This window comes from Scyliorhinus torazame, chromosome 13 (genome assembly GCF_047496885.1).
Source record: "Scyliorhinus torazame isolate Kashiwa2021f chromosome 13, sScyTor2.1, whole genome shotgun sequence".
Taxonomy (NCBI): Eukaryota; Metazoa; Chordata; class Chondrichthyes; order Carcharhiniformes; family Scyliorhinidae; genus Scyliorhinus; species Scyliorhinus torazame.
In genome coordinates, this window is record NC_092719.1 from 197,716,292 (window position 1) to 197,728,722 (window position 12,431).

Below are 12,431 nucleotides of genomic sequence, written 5' to 3' on the forward strand. Positions count from 1 at the left end.
GGAGCCAATGGATGTATATCTGGATTTCCAGAAAGCTTTTGACAAGGTGCCACACAAAAGGTTGCTGCATAAACTGAAGGTGCATGGCATTGAGGGTAAAGAATGGGTAGAGGATTGGTTAACTAACAGAAAGCAGAGAGTGGGGATAAATGGGTGTTTCTCTGGTTGGCAACCTGTAACTAGTGGGGTCCCTCAAGGATCAGTGTTGGGCCCGCAGTTGTTCACAATTTACATAGACGATTTGGAGTTGGGGACCAAGTGCAATGTGGCAAAGTTTGCAGACGACACAGATGAGTGGTAAAGCAAAAAGGGCAGAGGATACCGGAAGTCTGCAGAAGGATTTGGATAGGTTAGGTGAATGGGCTAGGGTCTGGCAGATGGAATTCAATGTTGCCAAGTGTGAGGCTATCCATTTTGGGAGGAATAACAGCAGAATGGATTATTATTTAAACGGTAAGATGTTAAAACATGCTGCTGTGCAGAGGGACCTGGGTGTGCTGGTGCACGAGTCGCAAAAAGTTGGTGTGCAGATGCAACAGGTGATTAAGAAGGCTAATCGAGTTTTGTCTTTCATTGCTAGAGGGATGGAGTTCAAGACTAGTGAGGTTATACTGCAATTGTATAGGGTGTTGGTGAGGCCGCATCTAGAGTATTGTGTTCAGTTTTGGTCTCCTTACCTGAGAAAGGACATATTGGCACTGAAGGGAGTGCAGAGGAGATTCACTAGGTTGATCCCAGAGTTGAGGGGATTAGATTATGACGAGAGGTTGAGTAGACTGGGACTGTACTCATTGGAGTTTAGAAGGATGCGGGGGGATCTTATCGAGACATATAAAATTATGAAGGGACTAGATAGGATAGATGCGGGCAGGTTGTTTCCACTGGTCGGGGAAAGCATAGCCTCAAGATAAGGGGAGGTAGATTTAGGACGGAGTGTAGGAGGAACTTCTTCACCCAAAGGGTTGTGAATCTCTGGAATTCCTTGCCCAGTGAAGCAGTTGAGGCTCCTTCTTTAAACGTTTTTAAGAAAAAGATAGATGCTTTTCTAAAGAATAAAGGGATTCGGGGATATGGTGTACGGGCCGGAGAGTGGAGCTGAGTCCACAAAGATCAGCCATGATCTCATTAAATGGCGGAGCAGGCTCGAGGGGCCAGATGGTTCTTAGTTCTTATGTTCTTATGTTCTAAGAAGTCTTACAACACCAGGTTAAAGTCCAACAGGTTTGTTTCAAACACTAGCTTTCGGAGCACTGTTCCTTCCTCAGGTGAATGCAGTGCTCTGAAAGCTAGTGTTTGAAACAAACCTGTTGGACTTTAACCTGGTGTAAGACTTCTTACTGTGCTCACCCCAGTCCAACGCGGGCATCTCCACATCATTCTTAAATACGGTGAGGATCAGGGCTCTTCTGGCTTAGTTTTTAAAGGCATTATTTAACTACAGCACAGGTCTAAAGTTCTCGTCAATTCCCAATTTGTAGTCTCATCCTTGCAAATTCGTGGACAAGTAGATAATTATTAGCTTTCAGATTCTCATTACATAGACTGATCCCCACCAACATTCCTGTTCATGCACAGCACAGGTCTGATACATGTGCAGCTTCTTTCCATATACCCTAATGATGCCCTTCCCCATTTATAAACATCAAACCAGACCTTTCCCTGTCACCAATAATTCCCAGGTGATGTACAGTAAAATGCATCTTCACTAAATTTAACAATGCATTTCTATACGGTTATCAACCATTCCTTAAAGTTGGTACACCACAGGTAAGATCCAGAGCAGTGTGCTCCTCTTTCCCACCCCTCCCTCCGCCAATTTGTTTTTTTATTAACAACGCTCCTGTCCATGCTGGATGTAGGGCCACCCAAATTCAAAAGCCTACTCGAGTATAGAACACCTGGTTGAATTGGCATCACTATTGAGCCCTTCTAGCTGACAATTTCCCAGCAACATGAATGACCCATGAGCGAGGCGAGTATTTTGGCAATGAGTAAATCCAAACTACACCAGCACCCCCCAACTCCCTCCCCACAATAAGGTCTTCTCTAGCCTGATATCCCTTTACCACTGAACAATTTATGGGCAGCACGGTAGCACAAGTGATTAGCACTGTGGCTTCACAGCGCCAGGGTCCCAGGTTCGATTCCCCGCTGGGTCACTGTCTGTGCGGAGTTTGCACGTTCTCCCCGTGTCCGCGTGGGTTTCCTCCGGGTGCTCCGGTTTCCTCCCACAGTCCAAAGACGTGCAGGTTAGGTGGATTGGCCATGATAAATTACCCGTAGTGTCCATAAGGGTTGGGAGGGGTTATTGGGTTGCGGGGATAAGGTGGAAGTGAGGGATTAATGTGGGTCGGTGCAGACTCGATGGGCCGAATGGCCTCCTTCTGCACTGTATGTTCTATGTAATCTATGTAATTACTCATTCAAGGAAAGTGGCTTCAGTTTACTGACAGACCAAACTTGTGCAATGCAAGTCCTAGCATAAGGAGTAAACAATGAGGGTCACTAATGCACATAAAAATATTACAAGAACAACAGTATAATGGAAGTCCTGTCCAATATGTCAATGTCTACTCACCTCCAAATTAAAACTTTGAAAATTGGTATTTCGAACTGGTGAAATAGTTTGCATAGGAGATGTGTGCACTGTTCAGTCTGCTGAATGTAGGACAGTGACCATTCTGTCCAGCAGAGAGTACAAGAGCAGGAGATTTTAGTCAATGAAATTATATTTTCCTGCCATAAGCTTGTAACGAGGAAACATGAGAAAATAACTGACCCCAATCAGTTCAAATTGGACTGTCCATCTGTACATCTTACCATGATGTGAAGATGCCGGCGTTGGACTGGAGTGGGCACAGTAAGACGTCTTACAACACCAGATTAAAGTCCAACAAATTTATTTGGAAACACTAGCTTTCGGAGCGCAGCTCCTTCATCAGATGAGTGAAGAGGTGGGTTCCACATACACAGACAAGGTCAATGATGCAAGATGATACTTTGAATGAGAGTTTTTGCACGTAATTGAGTCTTTACTTGGTGTGCATATAGGTGGCGTATTACAGTTGTTTCGTCTGCTTGCCTGTATCCCGCAGCTGATCTGCTGCGTCCTGAGCGCAGATTGAGAATATGGACTCTTTTTGTTTCCAAGTTGCAGCGTCTGCTGTAGAGCTGGTGTATGAGGTGGTTGAGGAATGTTCCCTTCCAGTCGGGGAACACTTCAACAGTCAAGGGCATTCAGCTTCTGATCTTCTGGTAAGCTTTCTCCAAGGCAGCCTTCAGGACACACGACAATGCAGAATCGCCGAGCAGAAATTGATAGCCAAGATCTGCATGCATGAGTACGGCCTCAATCGGGACCTTGGATTCATGTCTCACGACATTCACCCCCCACCATCTGGCCTGGGCTTGAAAAATCCTACCAACTGTCCTGGCTTGAGACAATTCACACCTCTTTAACCTATGATTATCCCTCTCTCCAGATGTATCAGCTAGACCTGTAAAGACTTAATTACCTGAAAAGACTTCAAAGTATCGCCTTGCATCATTGACTTTGTCTATGTGTTTGTGGAACCCACCTCTTCTCTCACCTGATGAAGGAGCTGCGCTCCGAAAGGCAGTGATTCCAAATAAACCTGTTGGACTTTAACCGGGTATTGTAAGACTTCTTACTGTACATCTTGCCAGTCTCCCTCACACAAATTGCAAATGCACTACCTCACTGTAGGAAAGTAACAGGGAACTCTTTCGAAAGACAACCAATCTTAACCAATGTAATTTAAATATATGAAATAAAATCTATTTGATTGGACATGACTTTAAATGTTACTGTTTTTCAGCCCAAAGGTGACTGCAATGTCGGTTTAGATTTCCAGGGCATTAGACATACTGGAGAGTGAACAGCTCAGTACAGAATCAAATTGCCTCAGCATCTGAGACAAGCCATGCCACGACCAGTTGGGAAAGTCAGCTGCTGTACAGTCATTTGAAGTTGACTAAATATCAACGGCCATTTCCATTTGGGATTTCTACATTACCAGGAATGAGTGGCAGATGTGAAGTTTGAGCCTTGGATTAACTAGTTCTTTCCCACAAAGGGCAGAATCTGACTATATACACAATGTGGCACAGAGTGGAAGTGCTCCAAGTGGAGTATTAAGCAGATCATGCCCAAGCCCTCCCACATAATAGATGACGGTTCTCCCTATGCCAACATCACCACGCAAAGTCAAGTGAGCGCAGATTCTTCACTGCCATTGGAAGGTTGTAATTGGAAGTTCTACCAACCCAGGCTGGCCTTGCGCATCTCCTTTCAAAGCAGCATAGATGGAAAATGGGGAGTGGTACTTTTACTCAACATTTCAACCATGGAAGTGCACCACACAGCTTGCAAAAAATAAGAATTTTCACATTCTATGGTGAGATAACGCTGAGTAACATTTACTTTTCCATTCTTCAATCTTTAGGTCCAGATTTTCAAAGGAATCATCATATGGTTCTGCCACTGGCTCATTGTCTGGATCGTGATATTCACTAAGATATGGGTGTGCTAATGCATCACAAGCAGTTATTCTCTCATCAGGATCTAGATGCAGCATCTTTTCCAACAAATCAACAGCTAGTGGAGAAGAGGGAGAGACAGGGAAATTAATCTCATCTCAAGACATGCTATAAACGTCTAAAATCCACAGTAAGTTTGTTGCATAAAAACATTCCACACCCGCTGAACAAAACCATCAGTACTATACTCTGAACACCAAGATGTCTGTTTAGCCTATTTTCAGATCTTTAGACTTTTAGAATTATAACTTGCCTTTTTATGAATTTTTTATTTCATTCTTTATCCAAGCTACTTACTGTTCTGAGGAATGTCAGTTTACTCTAGAGGAAATCGTGTTAGTGTGGTGTAATTACCCCTCTTATCAACCCACCCCCTCACATGAGCTTTACCAGTATTTCCAATACCTTCTTTTTTCATGTCGGGAAAAACCTGTCGGAAATCTTTCTTCCCTTTTGGTGTGAGGGAGTAAACATAGTTTCTTGCCTGCAGAGATCCAAAATATTAATCACAAACAAGCTCTCTCAATCATCATTTAAGTAACAATGTCAAATGCTGCAATCCGAAGTTCAGAGTACCGAATATTCCATGGAGTCTGTGCCAAATTTCATGTGTCGACTGCTTTGTTAAATGCTCAACATCCCCTTGGCTTAATGAGTATATTCAGATGGTGCTTGAACCATACTGACCAGCAGGATCCCAGGTTCAATTTGTGCTGAGTTACCTAATGTCAATTGTGTGGTGGTAGGAGGGATCTATCAATAAGCATAGTTCTCTAGGTTAGGGAGAGAACAATCAGCTCAGGTTATTGAACTTGGTTGCTGTTCAGTGACTGCTGCTGAAGACCACATGCAAAAACTGGGTGATGAAAATATCAGCTTAACGCTGATGCGTTAATCAGCTAATCAGCTTAATGCCCCTTCAGTCACTCACTGTCTTGGTTCATACAAAATAAATATCCCACATTACTATTTTGAAAGAGTTGGGGAATTTGTCCCGTGTCCTGGACAATATTTTGAAAGATTATTTCTGTCAACTTGTACATACCTCCTTGCTCTGCATCTTATCTATCAGAGATCGCGGTGGTGTTCCTGTCACATTCATGATCTTTTTCAGTTGATCAAAATCTGCATAGAAGAGTTAAAGGACAACCCAGATACAGAGAGTAATTGTCACAACACATCCCTGATAAATAAATAACCTTTTATTGTCACAAGTAGGCTTACATTAACACTGCAATGAAGTTACTGTGAAAAGCTCTTAGTCGCCCCATTCCGGCACCTGTTTGGGTACACGGAGAGAGAATTCAGAATTCTCAGCCGATACAGGAATTGAACCCACGCTGCTGGTCGTTCTGCATCACAAACCAGCTGTCTAGCCCACTGAGCTAAACCAGCACACTTCCATTCATACGTACTATGTTTTAACACGTACTCAGGAAGAGTATACACAATCCTCCAAAGTTCAATAAACAAGACATGCAACACGCAGGAAATTTCATCCGTTGAAAATTAATTTTTTCAAATTTTCAGAAAAGCCCATTATCGCACCTCTTTCCTTTTTAAAAAAAGGATTTCATGGAATGTCAGAGGTAAAGTTTCTATCCTAAACTCTGCACAAACCCCTCTCACCTCCTCCAATTTTGGACACAGGCAGTCTACTCGTATCACTGTGTAATTACCATAGTCCCACAGGCTGCTTTCCCCTTTGACTGGTGGTGATTTAACCCAAGGATCACCACACCTCAGGCAAAGGGCAAAGGGCAAGGTTGAGAAGGCAGAGCCTTCATGAATAACCTCAGCCAGTCCAGAAATTGAACTCATGCTGTTGGCCTTGCTCTGCATCATAAACCAGCTGTCCATCCAACTGAGTAAACCAGCCCCATTATACCTCAAACAGGGACCACTTTTTGCCAAATATTTTTAGGGAGATTTCTGGTTCCACCTATCATTCAGTCACTGGGACTTTGTTCAAATGGAATCATAAAATAAATCAGAGCCAAGAAAGATTCTTCAGAAATGCGTAAAACTTGCGCCCACTATTTATTTCAAGTAACAATTGACAAAATTATACGATCCTATGCAGTTAATGTAAATGCACCTAAATTCTGAGTCAGGGCACAACTTGACATCAGGTGAAGAGGAGTGGGAGTCAGTTCTGGTCCTGATATCTGATTTACACTCTACAATACTATGCATACTGCAAAGCCAAATATACTTTTCCTCCTCATTTCGGAAATTTCCAATTAAGCTGAAAATAAATGTTTGACTTTGAAAGGGAATGATTAGAATGTGTTCCCACTGGCTGAGCAGGAGTTTTTTTCTGAAAGTTGCTTTCAGCCACTAATAGACAAGCTTCTTCTCATTCAAAGTAACTGATTGGTTAATATTTCATTCAAGGATACGATCAAATCCAGGGAAGATCACAGACCTTGTGACCATCTCAGCCAAGATGCACCCCACCGACCAAATATCCACTGCAGGAGCGTGTAAGAGAAATGATAGCAAGAGTTTGACAAATTACCAAAAGTACCAAGTATGCTTAAAAAATAAATTGTGTAAAGTTTTGAGACATCAAGGGGGCGATTCTCCAATATTGGGCCCAAGAGTTTGCGCCGTCGTGAACGCCGTCGCATTTCAGGATGGCGCGAACCGGGCCTGGTTACGTACGATTCTGGCCCCCACGGCACTGGAGTGGTTCACGCCGCTCCAGCCTCCTTTCGCGGTGCCAAATGCGCGCTGCGCCAACCCGCGCTTGCACAGTTGGGCGAGCTCAATCCTGCACACGGGCAGGAGAATCAGCGGCCCCGCCGATTTCAGTGGCCCGCGACCGGCAACGCGCCGGCGCAAATGGCGCCGATTCTCCGCACCTAGGAGAATCGAGCGCCGGCGTCGGGGTGTCGTGGCGCGGTTGCGGCGATTCTCCGGCCGGCGCGGGGCTTGGAGAATCACCCCTCATATCTGACAAGGCACTGCACAACTGCGTGAATTGTATTATTGTAAGAATTTTCTCATCCTCCAGCTGCCCACCATGTTTTCTTCTAATTTTAGGAGAAGATAGTTTGTACTTCATGATAACGCAATACTTTAATTATCCAGAACACAAGCTAAGAAGGTCAAAAAGTTGAACATGTCAAGCAACTTCCTTGGAGAAACAGAATCAGTCAGTCAAAGTTTTACTTCTTAAAAGTCTTCCTGACTCCTCAGGAAGGCTCTCCAGACTGAAAATGTTGACTGACTCGCCTCCATTACTCTAAAGATTCGGCCTCTTCTGCGGAGTACTCCAGTCCTTTCTGTTTTGTTTACAGCTTTTGAGAATCAGGAGAAGGTGAACAGACCTTGTAAAACGACTAAAGAAGTGACCTAATAGAAGTTTTAATAAACTGGACCCAGAGCGAATGTTTCAAATTCTGGTGAAGAGCAACTAGAGGCCAGTCACTGAGAAATAAATGAGGGCATTTCTTTACCCAGAGAGTGGTAAGAATGTGCACTCACTGTAATGAAAGTCGCCACAGTCTGATCTCCCCCTCTGAGAGAGAGCGAGCTAACTGGTGGTGGCCTAACCCAAGGGTCACCACACCTCATGTGAGGGACAAGGTTGAGAAGGCTTCATAGTAACCTCAGCAGGTATGAGAATTGAACCCGCGCTTTTGGCATCGCTCTGCATCACAAACCAGCCGTGCAACCAACTGAGATAACCAACCTCCTGGCTCACTAAAATATGGAGTCGTTGATGCAAATAGTATAGTTTTGTTTAAGGGGAAGCAAGATAAACATATGAGGGAGAAAGAAATAGAGGGTTATACTGATAAGAGTTGCATTTGGAAGGATGAGAGGAGCTTTGAGCAGAGCATAAATACTGGCAAGGGTTGGTTGTGACTGTTTCTGTGCTAATACATTCTGGCTATCCATGGCATTCTGACTATGCATAGCATCATGCTTTTTGTCTCGATTTGGTACTTTTAGGTTTGTAGTTCAGCAAAGAATATTTGAGATATAGCTTCATGATTGTCAGGCATGGCCTAGATACCCAACCGCCCATTCTTAATAAGTGAGCATTAACAGCAAAGCTACATGGGCTATTCAACCTTGGAGCAACATAACCCAGCTCTAGCAATGGGTTCCAATTTTAACCCTATGAAAATGGGTGGGTTATGAGGCCAGTTAACATCTCACCCATGGTGTCCCTCACAGTCAACACACATGGTTTTCCAGCAGGAACAACCGGATAGTGACCAGGAGTGGGAATCCTGGAAGATTTTCCTTTCCTAACCCAAGTACAGTAAGGCCAATTGAATTAACCTGTTGCCATCAGCACCATAGGTCCCAGCTGACTTCAGCTAACCGCAAAAACTAGCAGTCAAATTTGGTGCCTGTGTCTAAGTTCCTGACTAGTTAAACTCTGAACTATTTCTTCCTATAATTCATCTCAATCCTTAATAAAGTAACTGATGTAAAACTACTCTAGTGGCATGCTAACTATTTAGTTTTAAGAGGTATCATCGCTGAACACACCCCCCCCCCCCCCCCCCCTTCATATGCGGGTTGCTTCTTTATACTTTCAGGTTATCTCAGAATCCCACCTGAATAACTGTAGTGCATCCAATTCAGAATAATCTCAGGAGGTCGGTACCAGCGAGTTATAACATAGCCCGTCATCTCTGTCTCGGTAGGACGAGCTAGTCCAAAATCTAAAATCTGAAACAAAAGCTATTTAAGAAAAACGAATGCTGAGGTTTGATTTTACAACTACCATGACATTTCTTTTTTACACACTGGGATTAAGAACACATGGGAACATACAGGACAGAAAGAAACCATTGATGTCCGCCAAGGGTCAAAAGAACTGCAGAGGGTCAGTATCGCTAAGTTATAACATCAGCTGCCCTCTCCAATCCAAGATCCAGAATTATGATGGACTATAAGTCAATAGTACGAAATCAAACGTACAAATTAGGAGCATGAGGAGGTGCTGGCATAGTGGTATTGTCTAGTAATCCAGAGACCCAGGGTAGTGCTTTAGGGCAGTGTTTTTCAAACATTTTTCCCGGGGACCCTTTTTAAAAAAAAATAATTTTTATTAAAGGTTTTCATTAAATATCAATAACAAAATGTGAAAGAAAAAAGAACCCAACAGGGTTAAGTACAAAACACAATCTAAAAAAGCAACCACCCCAAACCCCTCCCCCACTGTACATAAATAATAAATTAACATTAACACAAGTATATACACCCCCTCAGACCCTCCAGTGTAAATAACATAAACAAAAATAAAGTAAACCCCCCCCCCCCTCAGTCAAACATTCATAATGAGCTCAGTTGTAAATACGGCTCTTGTGAAATGTCAAAAATGAAGCCTATTGAAACTGCAGGAGCAGATGTTAATTTTGTTTTCTAAACTATACCAGATGGCCTGTCAATCAATGCACTCCAGCAATGCGTTTTCCTTTACTCCAACTGACAGCTACAGCCTAGTTTTTAAAGGGCTAGGAACTTCAATAACTTTAGATCAAGACACTGAACAGACTTTCCCTGCCCTTCAAGTGCATTTATGTTTACCCCATAAATGTTTACCCCATAAATGTGTGATTTCCATGCAGTGCGTAAAGGCCCTTGGAACAGTGAAAATGGGGTCTGCTTAAACTCAGCACTACTTTTAAATGGCCCAGCAGATTTGTGTTTTGTGCTTATGCGAGTCGCATCCCACCACTTTCCCTTACCAGTAACCTTCTATGGGCCAGAAATGGAAGCAGGACTTCTGCATCCAGGTCCCAACCTTCACTTTTAAAAGGTCGCCCCAACTCTGTAAATATTTTCTGCTATCCATCTGGTGTCCACCAAGAATTGATTAAGTATGTCCAGACTCTAATGTAGAAAAGCTGAAAACCACAAAATGCTGGAAATCTGAAATAAAGACAGAAAACACTGGAAATACTCAGCCGGTCAGGCAGCATCAGTGGAAAGGGAACCAGAGTTAACGGGGGTGATTTTCAGTCTGCACGAGCCATCTGCCGGAAATCCCACGAGAATTGGGAAACGCATCATGTTCCCTGCCCCTCGCCTGCGATGTCACGAGGTTCATGCCCACAAAGGCATGACTCTCATTTTAATAGTTTTACACCAATTTAAATCTTATTATTGTGGCTCGCCGCCACATGAACCCTCTCACTAAATATTCATACCTCGCCAACGTGACGTCACGTTAACGAGGTGCACAACAGGTTTGGCCAGATGCAAGGCAGTCGAGGAGATCCCTCGGGGGCGCAGCGGTAAGTACAGTCCCTGGGAGGGGAGGAGGGGAAAAGAGGGACATGCCCGGTGGGAACCCCATTGGGGGGGCGGGGGGGAATAGTTGTGTATATTGATGTGCGGTGGGAGGGAAAGTGGACATTGAGGGAGGGGGGAGGGAGTGCAGACTATACTTCCATGATGTTGACGGGGGCTTGGAATGGAGGCGATGATTGTTGAGGGGGGTGTAAAAGAAAAAATGGGAAAAGATGTCATTTGAAATATGGAAGTCTGGCAATACCTGACCCAAGGCTACATGAGAGAATGTAGGGAAAAATCCCATGAATGGTTAACAGCAGCTGCAAAAGAAGGTTTTGAAATGCAGATAGCCTTTATCAAACAGGCGTTAAGAAAACAGCTTGTGACTATTCAAATGTAAAACTGATGTATGCCTTTTAAGTCACAGCAGATTGAACTTTTAGTTATATGGAAAAAAGCAATATTTTGCACCTTCTTTGAAGTTAATTATTTTAGTAAGCAGCTAGAAAAGAATGGTTAGGAATTTCAGTTGAATTGGGTGACAAATGTTTAGGTGTGAAATTCTGCTGACACCAGGTGAAAATGGGGAGCTGGAGACAACGTGTCCACGGGAACACACGTTAGACCCAAATCGGAGTCAGAGTTCTGAGCTGGGGGCACTATTTGACAATAAAGCAACTTTAGAAATGACAGAAACCAAATGTAACACCCCTCTGGGATCAAAGCACTTTTGAACATCACAAAGGAAACAATGTAATCAGAGATCGATGAGCTGAAGTCATGCTCAATATGAATACATAGTCGTGTTAGAAACAATTCAGATTAAAGGTATCTTGTATAATCAAGAGTAAATAAAGTTACTTTACGATAATGTCATATAAACTTAATAACTGGGCAGCACGGTGGCATAGTGGTTAGCATAATTGCTTCACAGCTCCAGGGTCCCAGGTTCAACTCCCGGCTTGGGTCACTGTCTGTGCGGAGTCTGCACGTTCGCCCCGTGTGTGCGTGGGTTTCCTCCGGGTGTTCCGGTTTCCTCCCACTGTCCAAAGATGTGCAGGTTAGGTGGATTGGCCGTGCTAAATTGCCCTTAGTGTCCAAAATTGCCCTTAGTGTTGGGTGGGGTTACTGGGTTATGGGGATAGGGTGGAGGTGTGGGCTTTGGTAGGGTGCTCTTTCAAAGAGCCGGTGCAGACTCGATGGGCCGAATGACCTTCTGCACTGTAAATTCTATGATTCTATGAACTGCTAGAAGGGGTACATAAACCCTAAAAAAGGGGACAGCCAGCAGAGTCAGCTCTCATAGCTCGGTTATGGGAAGAATAGAACATAGCAACCGAGCAGAACACAAATCCATCTGAGGAAGACCAAAAGCTAAAGAAGAGAGTCAACTCTCATAGCTGCCCTCGGTCATGGGGAAGATAGAGCATAGCAACCGAGCGGAACAGCAAATCCATCTGAGAAAGACCAAAAGCTAAAGAAGAGTGATTGTCAAGGTGGACCTGAAGGTCTTTTCAACCAACCCAGGAAATCCAGAAGCAAGATCTTTTTACTTATTCTGTAAAGACAGTGATTGCATCTTTTAAAAGGAAAAGTATAATAATAAA

At 43.7% G+C, this 12,431-nt stretch overlaps 1 protein-coding gene across 2 annotated transcripts in view; it reads right to left on the reverse strand.

Annotated features, from left to right (window-relative positions):
- The window catches only part of LOC140388506 (mitogen-activated protein kinase 14B), a 50,773-nt gene that overhangs the window by 4,286 nt on the left and 34,056 nt on the right, over nt 1–12,431 (reverse strand). Inside the window, exons 7-11 of one of the 2 annotated variants that reach the window (XM_072472811.1) lie at nt 9,141–9,255; nt 6,963–7,034; nt 5,606–5,685; nt 4,966–5,044; nt 4,445–4,618 (exon numbers count right to left, since the gene is read on the reverse strand). In XM_072472811.1, the coding sequence (XP_072328912.1) occupies nt 4,445–4,618; nt 4,966–5,044; nt 5,606–5,685; nt 6,963–7,034; nt 9,141–9,255 (520 nt within the window). The remainder of the gene's footprint in view (nt 1–4,444; nt 4,619–4,965; nt 5,045–5,605; nt 5,686–6,962; nt 7,035–9,140; nt 9,256–12,431) is intronic. The other variant, XM_072472812.1, reaches the window with a different exon arrangement.